Source organism: Ammospiza caudacuta, chromosome 5, assembly GCF_027887145.1.
Source record: "Ammospiza caudacuta isolate bAmmCau1 chromosome 5, bAmmCau1.pri, whole genome shotgun sequence".
Taxonomy (NCBI): Eukaryota; Metazoa; Chordata; class Aves; order Passeriformes; family Passerellidae; genus Ammospiza; species Ammospiza caudacuta.
In genome coordinates, this window is record NC_080597.1 from 29,153,495 (window position 1) to 29,176,254 (window position 22,760).

Consider the following 22,760-nt stretch of genomic DNA (forward strand, 5'->3'; position numbering starts at 1 on the left):
GCGCGCCGGGATGGTGTCAGCGCGCGGCGCCACGGCGCAGGGAGGCCCCGCCATGCGCCGTGCGGCCCGGCCATGTCGCGCCTCCCGCAGCGGGGCCTTATCCTGGCGGCCCGGGCCTGGCGCGGCGCCGCAGGTCAGACACCCCTCCTCCCCCACACCCCGCACCGCCCGCGGCTCCGGTAGCGACACCCGGCTGTCGCCGCTTACAGCCCCGCTTGCGCTTCTCGGGTCGCGGGAAAGCAGCTCTGGCCGGCGGCGCAGTGGCAGCCCCGGTCAGGGCTGAATCCTAGGGAAGAACAGGCAGCAACTTGAATAATAAAGCAACGGTAGAAAGCTCCTCGCTGCCTTCAAGGTGTTGCTTTATTTAATGCCCGCTGTGTTCGTCTGGCTGCGAGCTGTCCTGTTTGTCTGCTGTGTATGTGGAGAAACACCAATTTAAACTAGGCTGCACAAAAACCTGCAGTTACATTTCACCGCCCGGGTCTCCAGTCAAGCATCACACAGGGAACGCTTCGTGTTATGACTCTTGGTTGTCACGCGTAAATGATCTTCAATTAGAGGCTAATGATACTGGCTCCCACAGCACATCCACGGTCTGAGTGTTTTGCTGTAAGCCTCGGAGTCTCAGCTACCTGAAAGGCAGATGTTTTCTTGTGTTATCCTTGCTTATGCTGGTGAAGGGCTAAAAGTATTTGTTCTAAGAATGGCAGCACAAATTGGTTTTCTAGTAGGCAAAAAGAGCAACCATTTTCCAAAACATCAAATAGAATTTACCTTCTGGCTACCCTCTCATTCCTACAGGTCTGGATAATTTGTTTTCAGGCACAAGCGCTTCTTCAGCTGCAAAAGGCTGTGATTAAGAATTCTAAAGTTTCTGACAATTAATTTTTAATTTTAGATTTTGTCTTATTGTTCCCCTTCCCAGATCACAAATGCATACTTGTAGTTGTTTTTAAAACTCACCTGCTTTGGCTGTGTGTGGTTTGGAAGTGGGATTCATAATTGCTCAGTTTGGCCAATGCTGCTGCCATGGAAGGTCAATACACAAACAGGGACTCTCGGGTATCCCCCAGACAGGAGAAGAAAATCACATTACTGTGTAAACCTGTATTATTTGATGGCTTGTTTGCAGCATTATTAGTAAAATACAGAAGTGGAAAAGCCTTGAAAACTGTATAATTGTTCCAGATGAGTGAAAATTTTTGAAGACATAGTTGAGAAGAGACTATATAGAGATGTCATGCTTGGAGCCCTGTGGTGTTTGAGGGAAGTAAGGGAGGGATAGTGCTGAGTGCCTCAGGAACACCATTTGTATGAATTGGGATGTGCAAACCAACAGAGCTTCCTGGGTTTTGTTGCTGGGTTGTCAGGTTAATCGTATATTTGTTTATTTCTATCTGTTCCATGAGTATTTGATTGTCAGTTGAGTTGTATGCACATTGTTTCATAAACTTGTGATGCACAGCAAATGGAGAAGTTAAGGAGGTATATTTATGTTGTATAAGTGAAGGAATGCTCCTGAGAGTCTGATGACTAGCCCACAGTTCTGCAGTTTCCTAACTGGAAAGTTTTAGTTTGTTTTTTTACCTTGACATGGTGCATTTCTTTTCCTCTAGTTTGCAAGTCATGTGCTCTCCGAAGATTTTCCATCCAGCCTGCCCAGCAGAAGAAGATTCCAAACCGGTATTTGGGGCAGCCCAGCCCCTTCACACACCCACATCTGCTCAAACCAGGTGAGGCTTGGGCCCTGCATGAGCCAGTCATTGATATTTTCTTGTCTCTGTTTTTCTGAGTATATAGATTTGCTGGGTCATTGAGTTGTCTGTGGCTTCAGGTGTTTATGACTGCCTTCATTAGCCAGTAATTATATTTAGTAGCTAATTTCCTTGTCTGAGATGGTACTGGTTCCAAAAATAGGCTTCACATGTGATGGCTTTGATAGTTTCTTTCTTTTTTCTCATGATGTACTCAGGGTTGTTTCCGTGGGTGCTGCAGACTTTTTGTGGCTGTGGCATTTTGTGGACTCATTGTCCTGCAAATAAATATGGGTTTTATTAAGAGGGAGTTTTTTGTGCAAGCTGAAGTGTCAGAATGGTTCATATCCCATGTCTTGTGAGTCACAAAACAAAAGTGCAGTTCACCAAAGGTGAATGGGGAGGGACATGGATAAATGGACAGCACTTGTCTAAAGAATGTGCCCTGTTTACAGGAGTATTCAATATGAGGAGAAGGACAAAAAGAAGCTTGTGACTATGAAGTTAGACAGTAGAGATAGAAGCTGGGGCTGTACATTTTTTTGAGATGCATGAAAATGAACATGTAGGCATAAGATCACCACACTTAATCTAAAAAAAACAACAAACAAAAAAATGCAGCATGAATATATTCAGGAATATGTCTAGGAAAACATTCTGTGTTCTTCCATAGGTGGCTATAAAAAGAGAACAGATGAATATTGTGTGTGTGTATAAATATATATATGTATTTATTTATTTATATATATATATATAGAGACCCTTGTATTTAATTGTAGAATAATTCAGGTGAGAAGGAACCTCACACAGTTAACAGGTTTTTAAATTATGCTCAAGGCTGGGCTAACTTCAGCATTAGATCAGGTTGCTTAGGGCACTCATTGACAGCTCACAGTAAGCAAGGCTGACTCCTTAAAGTGCAGCCAAAGCACTGGGAGTGAATTCTAGCTATCCAAAGTATTTTTTCATTTAATAAAGTAGAGGTGGTTTCCTTAAAATTATATGACATTGTTTTATTGCAATTATTGTTTTAAAAAGCAAATGCCTTTGATGCAAAGAGAATTTCCAGGCCTCACAGCTGGAAGGCAGCTGGGATCCCCATGTTTCACCCTATTGCAGCTTCTGAAATTCACTGGACTGTGGCAGTTTAACAGCTGACTGGAATGCAGTGGAACATAGGAAATTTGCAGTATAACATTGTGGAATTGTGAGGCCAGATTGCATTAAAACAGTTTCTGTGTTCTCTGTCGTTTCTACATTCACAGAGTAAAACAAGTGTGGTCGGTTTGGGTTTGTTTGGTTCTTTTTAAAGACTATTACATGTAATAGGTATTGAGCATATAATCGAAAAAGTGTAAAAATTAATGCAAATAGAACTTCCCCTCCTACTGCACTCATGCAAGAATCTACTTGCAGTACAAGTCAAATGTCAATTTTTGTTCTAAAATTGCCACTGTGTAATACATGAAAGAGGAAGAAAAGATTATGAAAGTGGAAAGTTAACAAACAGTATCAAAATTCAACCTACATTAAGATAGGGTACTAGCCAAAGATACTAATTGAGGCTCTTATATTAATTTAGATCATAAATAGGGAGTCTCACAATTTTAAAAATACATACTTCAGTTGTTGCTGGTTGTCCTTTGAACTTCAGTCCTGTTTTGGTGAGTATCTTGATTGCTGTACTTCATGTCTTTTGTGACTGGAGCAGTTGAAACAGTGCCTTCATCTGAGAGATCATTTGCTTAGTTAGTGTTATTAGAAATACAGCATTTAACTTTGGAAAAATCTGAATTGTTAAATATTGACAAAAGCTACATATGCCCTGAAGAAGATCCCTTCCCTTAACAGGAGTCTGATGGCAGCCTGCAGTCGTCTGTGGTTTGTTTCTACCTGGAATCGTGACTGGTTAGACTCTGCAACCTCTGTGCTTCTGCTTGATCCCCCAGAATCTCTGACACCCAATCTGGCCCCTGTGGTTTAGAAATAGTCACTTTATGAGTTGACTTAGTGTGTACTTGAACAAACATTCTAGCTTTATCTGAGGAAATTAATGCTCAGCCTCAGGAGGCAAACTTCTGTTCAATGTCCGTGCTGTAAAACCCATCAGTTTTTAGCAGTCAAAGTTCAGTTTGCCTTGCCCCCTCCTCTTTTTTTTTTTACACATTCTCTGCAAACATGTGGATGTTTGTTTAAATCTACCAGGTTTTGGGATTTCTACCTTTGCACAGAAATATGTAACACAGCGTCCAGTTGGTTAAAACCAATGTCTGCCTTTGCATGATGGAGAAGCAGCCTGAATGAGGATGTGCTGTAGGAATGGAAGCTGAAGAGGAGCAAGGGAAAAGGCTTGTGAGGGGTTACAAAGAAGCCATGCACGTGTAAGGCATCAGGGAGTAGGCAGGAATCAGGCATGTGGCTAGTAAAATACCCTTAGTGCCTTGAATTTCTGCATCTGATTTGTTTTGTATTCACAGGAGAGGTAACCCCAGGATTGTCACAGGTGGAATATGCTCTTCGCCGACACAAACTGATGGTGTCAATCCAGAAGGAAGCCCAAGGCTGCGACGGTTTGGACCACACAGTGATTCTGCTGTCCAACCCCACGTACTACATGAGCAATGACATCCCCTATATTTTCCACCAGGACACTAATTTCCTGTACCTCTGTGGGTTTCAGGAGCCTGACAGCATCCTGGTGCTGCAGAGCATTCCTGGCAAAGCGCTGCCATCTCACAAATCCATACTTTTTGTGCCCCGGAGGGATCCAAATCGAGAGCTGTGGGATGGGCCCAGATCAGGCCCGGATGGGGCAATTGCTCTCACAGGAGTAGATGAAGCTTACACCATTGAGGAGTTCAGGCACTTGGTGGCCAAGCTGAAAGGTAACAAAAAATAGAGGGAATGAGATGAGGATGGTTTGCAAAGTCTGAATGGTTCAAGTTTGGGAAGGGGTCTGTGACATCACTTTGAAACTAAAATGAACTTGAGGAATGACAAGGGGTATGGCTGTGGCAAAGGCAGTTGGAAGTTCGTGTTAGCTCTTTGAGGGTCACCAATGGATATGTAGTTTTGAAAATTTCTGACTTTCTTGTGTATCCATGTGAATGCTAGTCTGCATATCTTTGAAATATTAAGGAACACGATAAGCAAGACCATGTTTCTGTTTTAGTCATATCTGTTTGCTGACAGAGTCAGGACTAGATGACATACAGGAAACTTGAACACTTTTTATTCATAGTAGACTTGGAAAATGATCCACACAGGGAGCTTGTTAGTCCACTCACATTTAGCTAGATGATTACTTGCCCATGAAATACAAACATTGCTGTCCTTTAGAAATATTCTTTTGCATCTCCCGTCACCACTTAGCCTCAATACCTATCGTCCAGGAAGAACTTAAATGCAGTATAAAATAAAGCTGAAGAAGGCTCATGACAATATAATAAGGGCAAGTGTGACTTTGGAGGGGTCACACAACTAGAGGGAGAGAAATTTTGAGTATTAAATACCATATTGGAATCAGTTATTTTGTTCAAAAAATGATGTCTTGAAAATAGGTAAGCCACAGGGCAAAGGATGATCAAAGAAAGCATGAAATGTGTGTGAGATACAGGCTGAACAAACCTACTCAGCTTGAAAAAGAAAACAAGGCAAGATATGAGATGTGTATAGTTGGGGAAAACACAGAGGATGACTATGATCATTAATTTCTGGTTTTCTTAATTTAAAAACAAATGGGAACACTGAATTCACATGGCATGGTTTGGCACCTCTCAAGTTATAGATCATTCATGGAAGTTTGGAATATCAAAATTAAAATGGAGTCAGAAGTTTGTAATTCTGTTGGGGAGAGGTCCATGAAAAGCAGTAAATCAGCTAAGGGCAATACTCTTTAATGAATGCCCAGTTTCTTAGATACTTTGTGTAAGCAACTGCTCATGGTTATTTTCACCAAAGAAGGAGGGTCATGGTGGACATCAACAGTGACTCACCATGGCTTTTATACTCCTTTGCATTTAAAATGTTCCATGAGGAGAACGTTGATTTTAACTGATGTTCTGAATAAATTTCCACTGTGAGTGTGTCTGTTCTCAGTAAGCTCATTTTCTTTGAATGGCTGAAATAAGCAGTTGTTTCCCCAAGTGTCTTGAGGTGTTGCTGGTAATGATCTTGATTCCATGCAAAAAGGTGAATTGCTTTCCATGGTCAGTGTGGACAGGTAGACGGATTCAGGACAGGGAGAAGGATTCAGAAAGTGCACTGTGATGTGATGGCTGCTTGGCTTACACAAGTGCAACTTTGACAGGTGAACTCTGAATGGATTTGAGCCAGATACATATAATCAAAGTGATGGTTGTAAGCCCCATTATTTGCCCAGAAGTGGGGAGTTGTCCAGTCTATACGCTATGAATTGGTAATCTTCCAAATTTAGAAGAGATTGCTGGTATTCCGTGACACTGAAAGTGTCTATATAGTCTGTCAGTGTAGATTCAGAGAAAATTCTTTTTCTCAAATACAGCAACAGATGTCATTTAGGAGGAGTGAGTTAGTTTCTTATGTGGAGAACATGTCTGCATTTATTTGAGTGTCAACTTTTGTTTTGCCTTCCAGGTGAGTCCAACGTGGTTTGGTATGACTTGAGAAAACCAGTGCATGCAGAGCTGCACTCTGACTACATTCAGCCCCTGGCTGAGGTAAAAGCTCGGAGCAAAAACCGCATCCAGGCCGTTCGACATCTCGTGCAGAACCTTCGGCTGATCAAATCCCCGGCAGAGATTGAGAGGATGAAGATAGCTGGCCGGGTGACAGCAGAGGTAATGGGGCTGTGTGTTCCTCTAATGAACCAGTGCATTCCCTTGGTGAGGTGACATGAGCTGGAAGGAGAGCTTTGGTCTAATCTGTTACTGAACTGCTGTGTCTCAGCCACTGGCTGGGCTTGGCTTCCTCCACAGGACAAGGGGAAACTGGAAGACTGCTTGGTCTACCAGATTCTCTCAATTAGCACAACTCTAGTGAAGAAAAGCCAGCAGCTGTTAGACTTTATTTAAAAGCAAAGGCTAATCTTTTCACTGCGTTCCCAGCTTCCTCTCTGCTTTCCAAAATATTTTTCTTTCCCATTCTATTATTTTTATTTTGAGGAAAACAGGATTTTTATGAAGATGTTTCCTATTAATGTGTCTGCATTCCCCCTTCACCCTCAAGTACCTTTTGAACTCATTGACCACTTTTAAACAAATCTGACAGATACCTCAAATGCAGTTAATGTTTCGTAAATGTTATTAAAATAAATGAGCCAAGTAGAAAAGGCAAGTACAGGTTGTCCTTCTCTGAAGGAAAAGCTGCATAAGGCAATCCTGTTATACCTGAGGGAATCCACAGGTGAGACAACTTCTAAAATGCCAAACCATGGGATCAGCCTCAATCATCTAATTTATTTTCTTTTTTTACAAAAACTAGAGTCAGTCATCCCCTAAATACAGTTTCACAGGGAGGAATACATTTTAACTGGTTCTAGTCTTGACAGCATTTTCACCAAAGAAAATGGTGAAACCCTCTGGTTCTGGGCCAGCTGATTTTGTGCCCTCCTCAAGAGACAACAGGTGAAAAAAAAAACAGTTCAGGCTCCTTTGCTAACTGAAAGTCCCTTGTTTTTCATAGGCTTTCACAGAGACTATGTTTGCCAGTAAAACCCCTGTGGATGAAGCCTTTCTGTATGCAAAGGTGAGTAGTTTGTAGCTGGAAGTGAGATGGAAGGGCTGCATGTTGGTTATCCTTCCAGGAAACCAGAAATGTCAGGTCTCTTTATCACATTTCTCCCACTGTAGCACATTTATTCACCCAAACCTTGTGGTTACTTGGACATACAGAAGTGTCCATGTGAGGAATTCTTCAGCTTTACTTCCTGTACTCTTATTTAAGGAGTGTAGCATTTGTCTAAGTTTCCTTCTATTGATGTCTTTTTGTACTATATTGAAATGCAAAACCTGCTAAACAATTGGAAGTAAAGTTTTCACCTTATTTTATAATACAAGTCCATTGTACAAAATTTAAGTAGTTGTAACACCTGTTTGTAAAGCCTGCTTCTCTTGCCTCTAGCCCCTTACTACATCAGATTACCACAGCCATTTTGAAGCAGTTTAGGTGCCTCTCAGTTACAAAATAAGGACTAATTGGCCTGCACATTTGGTAAGGAACTTTGTAAGGAATTACAGTGAGATGCCAGTTCGAGAAACATGAGCAGGATTTCACCCTCTGTTACTACATGGATGGGCCTGTGCTGACATGGCACTGGCAGTACTGAGTTGAAAACACTACTTTAATTAAAATGTATTTTACAGGTCAGTTTTCCAGTCCAGACCAGGATCATAAAACCTTTGCTCCATGTAGGCATCCTGGAGTGTTCTGTCCCATGTGATTTTGGTAACCATAGAAGAGATATGCTATTAACATGTTGAGGGTCTTTATGGATGTAAATTTATTAATTTCCATGCTTTCATCAGCTTCATGATTCAAGAAAGGTAAAGATCTTGAGGCTTATGGTGCTTTTTTCTTCTATCCTCTCAGACATCAAGGTAGTGTATGCTTTCAAACCTTCTTAGTTTAACAGTCATGAAAAATAGATACTGCTGTAAATATACTTTGCAATTTTAAAAGACAGAAGCAAACCGTGAATGTTGTCATGCTGACATATAGGATCTTTCAAAATTCACGAAGTTGTGTGCCAAGTAAGAGCATTATTTTATATAAGAACAAATCCCCACCTGGGTATATGCCAATGTAGTGAATGTTTGAGACAGTATTGAATGGCTTGTACCAGAAAAAGCTTCCTGGAGATCCGGTAAAGACTTGAAAAATGCTTGAAAAAGTGGATGGTTCTGTATTTTTTTTCTCCAGAGTCCTTGAAAAATATTAAAGACTGCTTTCATTTAGTCAACTCACTTTCCAGTTTCACTTTGTATTGTTCAAATTAGGAAAACAGTTGTAGGACAAGAATTATTGTGGTTCTAGGGCAGTTAATCACCTGAATCAGCACTAATGGTTTCCTCTTCTCTGTATTGTTCCTCCAGTTTGAATTCGAGTGCCGGGCTCGTGGTGCTGACATCTTGGCATACCCCCCTGTTGTTGCTGGTGGCAACAGATCAAACACTTTGCACTATGTGAAGAATAATCAGCTCATTAAGGTAACCCTTGTGCTGTCCAGTAACTTGAAATGCAGTGCTGTGGTACAAATCTAAGTTTCCTAGCTGCTCCTTGTTTTGACTGAACAGATCAAAGCACTTCAATACATATTTTTTAAGTGAGCGAGAGAAAGGAATCCTGCCTTGCTTAATTTTACCTTGGTCAATGACAGATTCAGCTTGTCTTTCTTGCCTGTCAGTTCTTGCTGCAGCATTTTCTGAACAGTGTAAGGACTTGCAAACAGGGTTGCTGATAATTTAGTGCACGTCTGCTCTCACAGCAGCTTGCAGTGCTGGGGGCCTCACAAAATAGGGGAGCCACTGTCACAGGTAGGACAAAGGCCCAGGGGATCTTCTGCTGTCACTTGCATTCCTTGGCCTTCCTTTGCAATATAAGGGCAAAGTGCATTCCTGCTCAGCTGAAGCTGAAAAGCATTTTGGTTCCATGTAGCCCAACAAAGCAGGGAAGGGGAACAAGTAGGGAACAGATCAGCATTAAATGTCAAGAGGTGGAAGAGGAACATGTTTTGTCTTATTTTGAAGATTCTTGTTGAATTGAACTCTCCAGCTTTCCTCACAATAGTTCTTTCGATTCAGAGAAGCATTTTCAGGGGCAGTATTCCCTCACTGCCGTGCTCACTATTTACTTTTCAGAGGAGCATATTTTTCCTCTGTCTTAATGCAGAAAGAAACTTTCCCCCTAGCATTGTCTTTTCTTGAAGCTGGGATGCTAGCAGACCTTGAAATGATCTGCCGAGACACAAATGTACAAAAGATATGACAGACTGCTTTTGGCAGGAAGAAGCTTCCTTTGTTGTTCTGTCATCCAAGGTCAGGCTGCTGCTGTAACTCCAGTTGCTTCTGTTAAAGTTGTTCAGTTAGATGACTGTCTCTTGTTTTTTTCCAAAACTATTAGGTAGAATATTAAACCCATAAACTTGATACTTCCTTTGTGTGCTGCTTCTTACAGATCATGTTTCCAAATAGGCTAACAAAGTGTCTAATTTGGGAGGTATCTGAATGTTTCATTTAGGCTTTTACTTAGCGGGCTCTGCCTTAAAGAAAGAGGACAAGCGCAGTATAAGGCATTTACTGGACAATCAAACTGCAGGCTGAATTCCCTTAGTCAGTAAATTGTTACTTAGCTTGTTTAATTGCTTGGAAGATGGCAGGTGCTGTAATTTCAGATTTGCCTTAAAGAATTCAACTAGCTATTCTGAAAAATTTAAAAAGTACAATATAAAAGGATAGTTAATGGCCCGCCTATTCAGTGGGATAGCGATGTCTGCTCCCTGCTGGTTTATCTGCTGTGTCTATGTCACTTAACTGTACACAATGATAGCACTGGAAGTAACACTAACAGTGAAATTTTGCTGCTTTAATCTTTTCCTTAACATGCTGCAGTTATGTCTGGTTGTTCCACATCATGTCTGCTGGCACAGTCATGGATCTGTGGAATGAATCTCTACCTGTGTAAATCTGTAGAGAATTTACTCCAAACTTTTAAAACATCTTACTGCTGTATTTGTTGTTAGACCCTTTAAGGCAGTGGTTTTCTTCCTGACCCTTTGTCTTTCTTCTGTGTGACTTTTTGGGAGATATGTAGTCATTGATCTGGAACAGCTTTGCTGAATTGAATTGGATATTCACATCTCCAAAAATTTTTCTTCATCACCAGATCAATCCAGAAAGACGTTAAAACAGTCAAGGAAGTCCTAGAAGAGAAAGGGAAGGTTGTACAAACTATTCACCAATGCATTTACAGCAGTGATACACTCTTAGATTTTGTGATACAAAGTGATTTTGCTGGGTCTTCGTATCCTATGACAAGGGTAAATTTGTAGCTGTTGGTGATCCTGTGGGGAGCTCAGAAATCCTATGCTTTGGTTGCAAATCCCCTGTGTCTCAGTCACTATAGCTGAGAACTTCTAGTGAAAGGAGTCATGGGCAGAACTTGCTGGAGTAAGTGATCCAGGTGTAAATAGCACTTGTCTCAGAGAGCAGAATAATTCAAGGCAAATGCCTTTTTCTTACTCCAAAATCTTCATCTTAAAAGTTCAGACAGTAAATAAGCATAACAGTCAGAGACTACCTTACAGAGCAACAATCCAACTGGAATAGCCTATTTATAAACAGTAGTACCTGGGGTATTACTCTGCAAAAGGAATTCACTTTTCTGCAGCTACATTGTGAAAACAGCAGCATAACCTCCTTTCCTGCAGTCAGACAAAAAAATCAACATTAATAGCCGGACTGACCCACAGAGCATTCTTTCCTGTTATTCTCCAGGATGGTGAACTGGTCTTGCTAGATGGTGGATGTGAATTTTCCTGCTATGTGAGTGACATCACACGTACCTGGCCTGTCAATGGAAGGTATGCTGCAGTGAGTTTTTTTTGAAGAATTTTGATAAGTTCTTAAATGATTGATGGATTGAATGTGTGTTTAATCATAGTTTTACCATGTCCCATTCTGTGCTGCTTCAGAGTAATCAAATTATATAAAGTAATCATTCAGCTGTATTCCCCACTGCCTCATTAATTACTGCATGAATATATGTGATTATTGCTATTTTCAGCTATTACAGCATGCTTAATGTGCAGAGAGGGCTTTTGTACGTTCAGCTGTGGCTGACTCCAGTTGTGTGTAAGAGAACAGGCGTTTCAGTTGATGTGTACATAGCTCTGCCAGTTGTGAATTTGCTGATGTAGCCTTTCATACAAGGAGACAGTTGCTCTGCTTTCTGGTTTTCCCCTGCTCCATCCTTGAACTGAATCTGTACCCAGAATAGGTTCTGGGGACAAAACCTCTTTTCTCTTGGAAACAGAGATTTTATTGTGTGATATTCCTTTACTCAATGGCCTTCAGGTTCACCAAACCCCAAGCAGAACTGTATCAAGCTGTCCTGGATATCCAGAAGTCCTGCTTGAGCCTCTGCTCTCCTGGCATGAGTCTGGAAAATATCTACAGCCTCATGCTGAGCCTTATTGGACAGAAACTGAAAGACTTGGGTGTCCTGGACAGCAGCATCACTGACAGCCATTTCTTCAAGGTACTTCAATTTTTTTACTCTAGTTTACCCGTTTACTCTAGTTTACTCCTATTAATCCTGATTGTTTTATCCTTGGGTAGTTTTAGGGCTCTAATTTGGGTTAGGAATGTGGTTTCAGGATGTCTCTTCTGTTTGCTGCTACATGGTGCTTTAGTTCATGTTGTGGGCTGGTCTCAGCACAAGAATGAATTTCTCTGAGACAGGGCTAAACTCCAAGATGTGATTCAACCATTTGGTGCACAATTTGGTCTGAAGTAATCCCCAGTCTTATATGCACATAGTGTGAATATTTGTTCCTTGGCTCTTGCTGTTTCACTCTGCAGATCCATTCCCATTGCTCTGCATTACTTGCCAGCACAGAAGCAGCTTTAGAGCACGGTCTCAAGGGAGCTATGGGCACTAACACAAGATTCTGGGTCCAGGCTTGACTGCAGGCAGTTATTCATATTTTTGTGGTCTGTTTAACATCACATAAATCTGCAGTGTCACCAAAAGGTGCATCCTATTCTCAGTCATTCCACCTGCTGCCCCTTCTGCACCATTTTGTGTCAGTACTGGGACTCACAGAGCTACCTGGTGAGCAAGACTGGGAAACTGGTCTGCCTTAGAGCTGAACCTGCAGATAAACAGGATGGGTTTTCAGTTAGAGAAGTTTACCCGCTCACTCTCACTGCAGAGCTGCACGAGTGCTGATGCCAGTACTGCAAAGATGGCGGAACCAGGTGACGGCACTACGGCTTTTGGCAGCCGGACAGGTTCCTGCCGGATTTAGTTGTGCGCCGTGCCGGTGCCATGGCAGCCCGGGCGGACGGGGGTGTCGTGCCGGATCCTTCCGGCAGGTGGAAGCACAGCCAGTGCTTCCCTGGGAGTGAGGAGAGTGGAGCAGGGAGGCGTTGTGGCTGATTCCTGCTTTAGAGGGAGGGAGATCAGGATGGTGGGAGGGGAGAGGCGGTGTCCGTGCCTTGTAGAGGTGGATTAAAATCATGCTGTATCTACTGAATGAAATCGGCACAGCATTTGCTCTGTTGTGCATAGGAGACCACTTTCACAGCCTGGAGCAGCTGCACTTGCTGCAGCCAGTTGTGAAGGTCTGCTGATGGGAGTTGTGCAGGGCTTGGATATTTAAGGGGTGGGAAGGGTTAGGCAGCAAAGCCCAGCGATTTGAAGGTTGACACCATGCTGAGATGGTGATGGGTTTGGGCTGCTCTTGTCAGTGCAGGGGAAAGGCAATCTGCAATGTGCTCATAATAGATACCTGGTGGGCTTTAAGGGCCATCCAGTTCTAGTACATGGAAGGCAGGCCCTGGTGGCCTGGGCGTGGCAGTAAGACTGCTAGTTAATTACATAACTATTCTGTCTCTTTTCCCTTTTGTATTGGAACAAGTTGGGCTGTGTTTAACTGCCTCTGTGACACTTGTTCTGTCTTCTCTTAGGCTGTTCGAAAATACTGCCCTCATCATGTGGGCCATTACTTGGGCATGGATGTTCACGACACCCCAGATATATCCCGATCAATCCCGTTCCAGCCAGGCATGGTGATAACCATTGAACCAGGTAAAAAGCAGTCAGTGGTGGACACAAACATGCAACACGGAGGGTAACAGTATTGCCTTTCAATAATTAGCTGGTCCTGCAGACCAAAGCGTTCACATCCTTTCTGGTGAAGCTGGAAACTATAGCATTATTGAAAAGCCTTAAGTCATTCCCCTCCCAAAGTCATTACAGTATTAGAAAACCCTATTTCCTTCCCAAACATAGCCAAAGTAGCACATAGTGGGAGTAAACTCAGGAAGCAGAGTAGTGTAGAGCTCAGGCTGTGCAGCACAGGTGAACTGCAGTGCAGAAATCAGGGTCTTTTGCTGTGTTCGTGCCACTGAACTTCTGCCAGTCACTGGTAGTGTCTCAAGCATTGCAATTTGCAATTTACAGGGATTCACAACTTAGCTTTGCAAATTAGGCATCCTGTGAGGAATCTTTCTTTCTCCTTGTCACTAGATTTGGAGCTGTCAGCTGGAAACTTATATTTAATGCTTGTCTCTTCTCTCTCTCTATTCAGAACATTGTTAAAATCATCACTGTGAATGTAACACTGAGAGCAAGAAGTGTGAAAAGGCCAGGTGTAGCTATGGAAGTTTTTATTAATGTGCTGATATCTTTAGGCACAGAGGGACACTTTCCTTTCTTTGCCCACCAACAGTGAGTTGGTGAGAGGAAAGAGAGTAACTTGCCATATTAAAAATTCTCAGGATCAAACACGTTATGTTGCTGAAAGTCGAACCTCACTCTCCTGGTGGTGCAGAAAGGGAAAGGTGGTGTTCTGGAGAGTGTTGTGTGTTTTAATTCCCTTTCTTCTTTCAGGCATTTATATCCCTGAGGATGATGTGAGTGCTCCAGAGAAGTTCCGTGGCATTGGTGTGCGCATTGAGGATGATGTGGTGATAACAGAGGATGCACCTCTTGTCCTGTCTGCTGACTGTCCCAAGGACATCTACCACCTTGAGCAGATCTGTGGCCACAGCTCATGATGTCCCTTCTCTGCCCCTTTCATCCTCCTTGGGGGACACAGCCCCTCAGGGATGCAGATCCCTTAGCTGGCTGTAATTGCCACGTGATGGAAGGCATGGACAGTTGATGGCTGTTTCCAACCAAGATTGGGACTGGGCAGTGGAATGCAAAAGGCTTGGGTACTGAGGGATGAAAAAACAAAGTAACCTTCTCTGTGTGCAGTTTTCTTCTGATTTGTGCTGATGTGAGACTGTTGTATGATGTGAAAGTGGATTCATCCCTCTGCTGCTGTGTGGATCCATGTGTTCTGGGGCCCTTGGGGGGGTTGAATTTTGTCAGTGCCACCAGATGCATAGGTACAACAGCTGAGACCAATGACCCCTTTTTTCCCCCTTAGCAGCAGTTTCACAGCAGTCAGATTTTTAAAAGGAGGCTTTTATAAATGCTGGTTTTGGATGAAAAAGTGTCAGCTTGAATTTTGTAGAACCATGTAAGGAGAGAGTCTGGTAATCAGGGAGGTGGGTTTGGTGGAGAGGTGGTTGTATCTGAAGCCAGTGGAGAATTCTTTTAGTATTTTAAAGATAAGGATGTGTTTAGGCCTTGTTCAGACACATGCAAAATAGGCCTGCAGCAGGGAAAAACACCTTGTCTTTCAGCTTTTTGGAGTGTTTGGTAATTTCAAAAAGTACAAATAGGGCTCAGAAGGGTAGACATACCTATTCTTGCTGTCTTCCACATTCCCTTCCTTTTGTCCCAAAGGTCCATTCCTTTTTCCTGCTCTGAGTCTCTCTCTACCCTAGGAAGCAGGGCCATGTTGATTATGCTGGACTGCGCTGGTGAGCTGTTGGTTGTCTCCCAGATGTGAGGTGTCCAGTTCTGGGGCAGTCACAGCACCTTTCTGGCCTCTGCTTGCTGTGTGCTGCAAGTGCCAGTGACTTCAGCAGTGGAGTTTTGAAGAGTCTGCCCTATGGCGAGTGTCAAGTCTTAACATGGCTTTTATATGGAATTAATTGGAATTAAAATAATTCTTCTTTTCTGCACTCTGAGGGCATGATGAGAGCTGATTTTTGGTTTTTTTCCCAAAGTGGTCTGATAATATTTTTGAAGCAGCTGCAAATGTTACTGGGGCTGGATGAGGAGTAAAGAGAAGAGTTTTCTACCCTGACCATGAGCCTACCATCCAGGCCATAGTAAATACACCCACTAGAGGCAAGCATCTGGGTATTTACTGAAAATGCTTAGACAATCAGCTATTTAACATGTGTGAAAAATGCCTCTCATCACAGCATTTCCTGTTATTTACACTTGCTGTTGCATCACCTTACTTCCTTTCTTACAGTAGCTTTCAGTGCTCTTCATCTGTTACTCTAAATTTTCTTTCTCTTCTCTTCTCTACCTGGATTGTCTATTTCCACTATGTCACTGCTTCCTAATCCATTGTACTTTCTTATCAACATCACTGCCTTGTCCCCAGTTTGGCCTAATTCCCCATAGTGAATGTAGCCAGAAGCATGTGAGGAAGGTGGTCAGGGTTCTGGAGTTTGACCTCTGCCGCTGTGTAATCTCTAGCAAAATCTGCACTTTTTTCTCTTTTTTCCCCCTCCTCTTTTTGTTTTTTTTTGTTTCACTTAGTGAAGGCCAAGTGGGCAGTGTCTTGCATCTCATTGCATTCAACGTGAGCTGGGTGCATGCACTGGGGTTTGAATTTTGACACCTGAAAGGCAGCCAAGGCATGCCATATTTTTGTTTTCTAAACTTGACCAAAAAAATGCTTTTTCAGGGTTTAGTGTATCAAATTTCACCTATTTAAGGGAATCTGCTAATCTCTGATGGCAGCGCTTGTTAAAATACTCCTGTGTTTCAGTGACAGCTACAGCCTAAAATGTTAGAAGGGAGGCTTCCTAAGGATGAACACAGACCTGATGAGTATTTTTGATGATGTTCTGATCTCTGATACATTTGTACCAATTACACCTGTTAGAACCAAATCAACTGGGCCAAATCTTGGGGATTTTGGAACTGTGTAAGCAGCTTAAAATAACATTAATCTGAGAGATACATGTGTGAGCTGATCTGCACATCCACCCACACATCTAACAGAGTTAATAATGGTACTTAATGTAAATAGGCCTTTAAAATGCATATACAAATTATTTTTAAAATAAAACAATTTGTAGAAAATAATTTCTCAGGCCATCAATTTGCATGCTGTTGAATAGATACCTGCACCTCCAAAAACAGCATTATTTTTCAGGGAGATTTATTAATTGTGTGTGACCTGTCTTGGACTTGAAATAACATTGTCAAATGTAGGCACATGCTAATTCCTACTTCTCTCAGGAAAATCCTGGAACTTGTAAACACCAATAGGTCTTAGGAATGCTGCACATGAATGTTACTGTTAGTAAAGAAGTGTCTGTGACTGCTGAGTGGAAAGTAATGGATCTGCCATGGCTGCTGTGTCTGATTTAGGCCATGCACATTCTGTAATTCTTCCACTGTGTTCAGCCATTTTTTCAGCATAAACTGCTGGTTTGAATCTCTTGTTCCATGTAAAGGGTGCATTTCACAGAAGGTATTAAATCTGCATCCTATGAACCTCAGTTTTTGAAGGCTTTTTCTCACTTGTTGCAGAGATGAATAATCTGTGACCTACACACATGCTGCAGTGTCCATTGCAAACACCCAAATCCTTGAACACTTTATACAGCCTTCATCAAGAAACCCCAAAGAGCTGGGTTCTCTGGCTGCTGGCATGGCACATACCTGTGGTGCTCCTCCCCTGGCACTGATCCCATCCTGCCAGACTGTCTGCTCCTGCCACAGAAGAGATTCCCCACTGCAGCCACTTGGGTGCAGGAGCAGCTCTCAGTGGTGCCACAAGTCGACAGCTGCTTGATGAGGGCGTTAGTGGGATCACAGGGGGTGAAAGAGAAATTGAGGTATGCACAAGTTCATATGGGGAGAGATTTGATTTCATGTGGCACACGTCTTAAGGACATCAGAGTATGAGAAAATGAGAGCCAGCCATCCCTATGGAGAAGCTGCTTTACTTCCAGAGGAACCCTGAGAGGCTTTTGGCTTTTCCACTTCACCTTTGCCAGGGCACTGCTTTGCCTTGCAGAGAACTAATAAAGTCCTGTTGTTAAATACAGTCTGAGCAGAAGCACCAATTTGCAGATTTGCTTCTGTCATTGAAGTGGAAAGAAATTTGACATTTAACACGATTTGGCATTCTACCTCTATGTGGAAAAATACCGTATGTCTTTCCTAAAATTGCATTCATTATTTTGAGAGGGAAACTGGTGGAGGAAGTAGCAAACTGAGGTAGCCCAGTAAAGAGAATGGAGATGGAGAGTTTTGGGCCTGTGCAATGCATTAAGAGAAGAATCAGGAGAAGGTTGTGATTTAGAGCTGCAGGGATGTGTGCCAGGGGGATGGGAGAGCAAGGAGAGAACAACGGGGCATAAACTGGCTATTCAGTACGTTGTCAGAATGGTGCAATAGCTCCAGAAAACTGGTTATGCTGTCTCCTAACCCTGATTGATTTGTCTACTCAGTAGGGAGGAACAAAAGAGTCAGATTGTATTGATGAACTTGGTCTTAACAGTTAGTTTAATTATTTCTTTTAAAAATCAATAGAATTATCATATGAGAAAGTTTTATGCAGTTTCAGGTTATTGATTATGTGTCATATCTCAAATAATGGGAAGAGAAAAAAGTATGTTTCTAGGCAAAATCTTCCATAATGATAGGGGGAGCATGAGGTTACATGCTCTTATGGTATCCAAATTATTGCTGTGGAAATTGAGTAATTACTCCAAGGAGAATTACCATAAGGTGAAAAGAGTTAGGGTTAAACTTAGAAAAAAATCTGTATTAGATAAATGACAAAAATGTTTTAAATGTGATATCTAATACTTTATGTAATTGGATAGCAAAACTCTGCGCTGACATAAATTGATGGCTTTAAATTTCTTTTAAATGAGTTGTCCAGAAGCCTGTACAGGTATCTCTTTATTCGTATGCAGATTTAAAGTGCATTTAAGCTTATAATTCTGACATCATTACAGCACATCTGTTAAATATTCCCCCTACATGTGTGCACAGCCTCCACTTAATTAAAAATCATCATTTGGACACTGTCATGGTGCTGGCTCTAGGACTGAGTCTATAAAAGTCACTGTATTTAAGAGATATAACAATAAATTACATTTTAAAGCAGTATTTATAATTGAAACAGACAGTGAGGCACCATGGGCTCAATGACGCTCAATTTCAGCTCCTTTCTCCTTCTCAGTTTGTCTTGCTGGCTGAATTGCCTGGCAGCTCTGAGCCTTCTTCCCTGGCAAGTGGAGCAATGAACCCCTATCTTCCTGGGACAGTTTATGCCTCAGCCTACCTGGTTGTTTCTCTGAAGCACCACCCAATATTTGGCTAACCAAAACCAGGCTTTTCAGAAGATGGCCAGAAAGGAACAAGGAAGAACTTCCAGCTCCTCCATGTGTGTGTTACCTTCACCTGCTGACTCATATCACGTATGCCTTTTTAACAACCATGACAGAGTTATCCATTAACGATGGCAAAGGAAAAAAAAATCTTGTCTGGGTAAGTCTGACAATGAGACTTTTGAACAAAGAAAAAGTTAACAAGGAAGCTGGTTTTAGACTCAGAAGTGAGAATGTCTACTCTAGGCTTCAATATATTCCTTCCACAGGGATGCTGGGCAAACAGGTAGCACTGCAGGAGCAATGTGCAGTGTTTGTTTGGGAGCTTTTTAGATGCTGGTCTCAGACATGCTGTGGGGGGGGTAGAACTGACAGTGGTTAAAGCTCTGTGTTGGGTTTCTTCCTCCCAGGGCCATAAAGAGCCTGTGGCTTTTTAAAGGATTCTCAGTTTTTCATAATTTAGGCAGAAATATAATGGCAGCACAGGCTGAGAACTCTCAGCCTGTGGTTCAACTAGGAGTTCTTGGCATTCCAGTGAAAACTTTCAGAAATGCAGTTCTTTCCAGGGAAATAGCTCACTGCAGTCTTTTTTTGTGAGTAAACTAGGCCAATATGAACAATATTTTGTGAGAGGGTAAGAGGTTCGGCTTCTTTTTATTCCCAGCAGAGCAAGGCTTTGTCTCTGTGTGCCTTTAGGATATTAATGCAAAATAGGATTGGCCACTGATCCAAGTTCAGATTACATGGTCTGACTCTTGTACCAGGAAATAGTTAGCAGAAGTCAGGTAAACTCTTATCATGTGAATATTTTACTCAGGTAGTGCTTAAGTTTGTGGTTAATATACTTTGCTCTTTCAGTCTAAGAGAGTGTAACATACAACATCTGTTTTGCCTACAGGAGCTACAACCAGCCCCTCTGTAATTAATAGTATTACATCTCTGCCATGAGCACCCAGGAAATTATTAGAGTCATTCAGAGAAAGCACAGCTGCTAATGGCACAGCAAGGTGTTGGGTTTGAGCTTTCTCTCAAATCTTGTTCCAGTGTACAAAATCTGGTGTTCCTGGTACTACCTATGAACATTCTTCCTTAGCACCTCTTGGCAGAATGACCATTTCTATTGGGTGGCCTCTGTGAAGTTTGTGGTGGCATTTCTGTGCTGTTGTCCTAATTTGTCATCATGACCTGCTTAACAATGTTAACATTGCTTCTTGGATAGACAAGGTTTGATCCAACATCCACAGTTCTGCTGTGGAGCTGGGTCTGGCTGGCTGCTCTCAAGCTGTGCCCATGGTCCATCAGCCCCAGTTGTTCATGTCTTCCTGTGCTCAGCAGGACAGAGAGGCATGGATGGCCCTACTGACAGCTCAGGAATGTCCTCACATCCCCATGCACCTGCTCCTGTCACAGAGGCTTTAATCTCCAAATGTCCTTCTAACTCTTCCCCCCCTGGATTTGCAGAGGTACCAGTCTGGAGGCAGAAGCTGTAGCCTCTGGTGTGCTTGTTGCACTCCCAGTTGTCAGGCTCCGTGTGGTGCCACTGACACTCCTGTGATGCATTGCAGTATCTGGTATGTATATTGCTTTCTAATTTATGCTTTTTCCTCTTCTGTTTTCCAGAAGATGAGCTGTTTAACAGCTACATGGGTGTTACTGTGGTGACTGTAACCAAGCAAAACCATGCAGTTTGTACTGAGATAGTTCTACATTTGTGGACTGGGAGATGATTAAGAAATTTTTAAGGGCTTGTTGTGGTTTTTTTGGTTTTCCCTGCAGAAGAAAGAGAGGTTTCTCATGAACTCTCAGTTCCACACCTTGAAGTAGAAAGGTATCATTCATCTTCAACTGTGCAAGTGCATTCATATCTATACACAAACATCATATATTAGGCAAACAAGTGTTGTGACTTCTAGCTAGTTAGAGATTTAAAAAATGTTTTCTCAAACCATAATTAAGATTGTTTAGATATTTGACTCTTCATTTCTTTGTACTTTGTTTGGATTTCTTGTGACATTTAATTTTACCCTGGAGTTCCAAGGTTTATAATTCTCTGTGTTTGAATTAATGCATCATCTCTCTAATGTATTTTACTGTAAGTCACTGCTGTATAGCCTTAGTTTTCTTCCATCTTCAGACGGTTTTCTTCACTTTTATAATATAATTTTGTGCAGTATGAGGCTTTTTTGGGAGACAGCATTCTGTGATTCTCACCTGAGGAGTGCCTTGGTGAGAATGAGGTGAGAATGTGCTATCTGAAAGATGTGATTATTACTCTTGCAGCTTAAAATTGTAAACTGTGTGAGTTTTTAACCCAAATGTACCATTCTAACTTAGGTTTTTAGGGATATAAGATTGAACAAGTATAGCAATTAATGGAAATTATGATTGTAGTACAAACTTAAATTCCTAATAAACTGATAACTGTAAATTATTCTCAGCAATTAGACATAAAAGCTATTTTCCTCTAGTGTGCAACTCTTTGAAATTTGACTAAACTTTAATAATAAATTAGGAGACTGATAAACTGTTTCTCTAAGCTCATTTGAGACAAGTATTGCACCAAATGCCATATTTCTGAAGGATTCAATTTTTAAATGATTGATAAGCTAATAGAGGACTGAGTTGAAATCCTCCACAATATTGCCTATATTCTGTTAATACCCTGAATGAAAGGGTAGGAGGGAGATTTTTCATCAAGTACTTTGAGCACCTTTCTTTTACAGCCATTGCATTTCACCTCCTCAATTTACCTGAGCCTGGTAGTTTGTGTGTGACAGCAACAGACCCCTCAGTAAGGCACCAAGCCTTGATCAGAAGGCTTGTGGAGGGAGAAGGTGGAGAATGGCTTCTTTCAGTCATCTGCTCCTGCTGTTAACCACCCCATCATCAAAAATTATGCACTTTTTTCCCCACCCCCTATAATGCCTGAACAGGCATTACAGGGAGGATGAGGAGCAGCTTTATCTGTTTAATGAACCTGCTCTGGGTTGAGTGTAGCCTTGACAGTGGAACTGTGACTGTACTTCTGTGAAAATGTCTACAACTGTGAAATTCATTCACATTTGAGTCCACAGAGTTGCACAACAGGGCCATTCACAGTTTAGCAAGAAGGACAAAGAACCAGAGAGGAAAGAAAGAAAATGAGCAGTGAAGAGATATATGTGTTGCATGATTCTCTTCTCTGATCTTGGATGTGTACAAACACGAGAAAGAAAATCAAGTCTTGTGGTAAATAGTGCCATCTCTTTTTTTCTTTTTCCTTGTGTACTTAACATAATCTTGGTGTGTTTAAAAAATTAAGTGTAATGATACAAAAGGGGCTGCAAAGTGACTCCTCTGGACCTGGATCCATACTACACTGGGACCTGCCCTGCCTGCCCCTCTTTTTGACATCATGTTTGTTCCCTTAAAATAAGCAACTATACAAGACACAAGCATTGTCCAGACATTATCTAAGTATCCCCTTTACTCCCTGAATCATCTGGCTTTGATCACAGACTACTCATGCCAATACAAAGTCAAAGAAAACTCCAAACCTGAAGAGTAAATAGAAAGGAGAGAACTAAGTAATTCTGTGAATTGATGCTGCTTTTTGGGTGACATTCTGCATTCAGGATCTGGTGTTTCAGGAAAAGCCTATCCTTGTGTGTGTTCTGTTACTTTTGATCACCTTAATCACCTCAATGGCCTCCTTAAAATCCTCATTGTTTGTTGCTCTTGCTTTACATTTGGAATCTAACAGGCAGGATACAAACTTGGTGTGCTTCCAACTTTCCCCATGCCACCTGCATTGATCTGGCTACAGTAGATTTAACAGATA

The 22,760-nt window shown here is 42.0% G+C and overlaps 1 protein-coding gene across 2 annotated transcripts; it reads left to right on the forward strand.

Annotated features, from left to right (window-relative positions):
- The first annotated feature begins 9 nt into the window (after window positions 1-9).
- Window positions 10-17,349, forward strand: XPNPEP3 (X-prolyl aminopeptidase 3). 2 transcript variants are annotated; one of them, XM_058804983.1, is made up of 10 exons: window positions 10-133; window positions 1,617-1,733; window positions 4,232-4,639; window positions 6,369-6,571; window positions 7,416-7,478; window positions 8,825-8,938; window positions 11,225-11,310; window positions 11,804-11,987; window positions 13,421-13,541; window positions 14,346-17,349. In XM_058804983.1, exons 1-10 carry the CDS (start codon window positions 73-75, stop codon window positions 14,510-14,512), a joined length of 1,524 nt encoding a protein of 507 aa, XP_058660966.1. In that variant the 5' UTR covers window positions 10-72; the 3' UTR covers window positions 14,513-17,349. The 2 variants fall into 2 exon arrangements, with proteins under 2 accessions (XP_058660966.1, XP_058660969.1); XM_058804986.1 differs by lacking the exon at window positions 10-133 and adding an exon at window positions 241-352.
- Window positions 17,350-22,760: the final 5,411 nt, after the last annotated feature.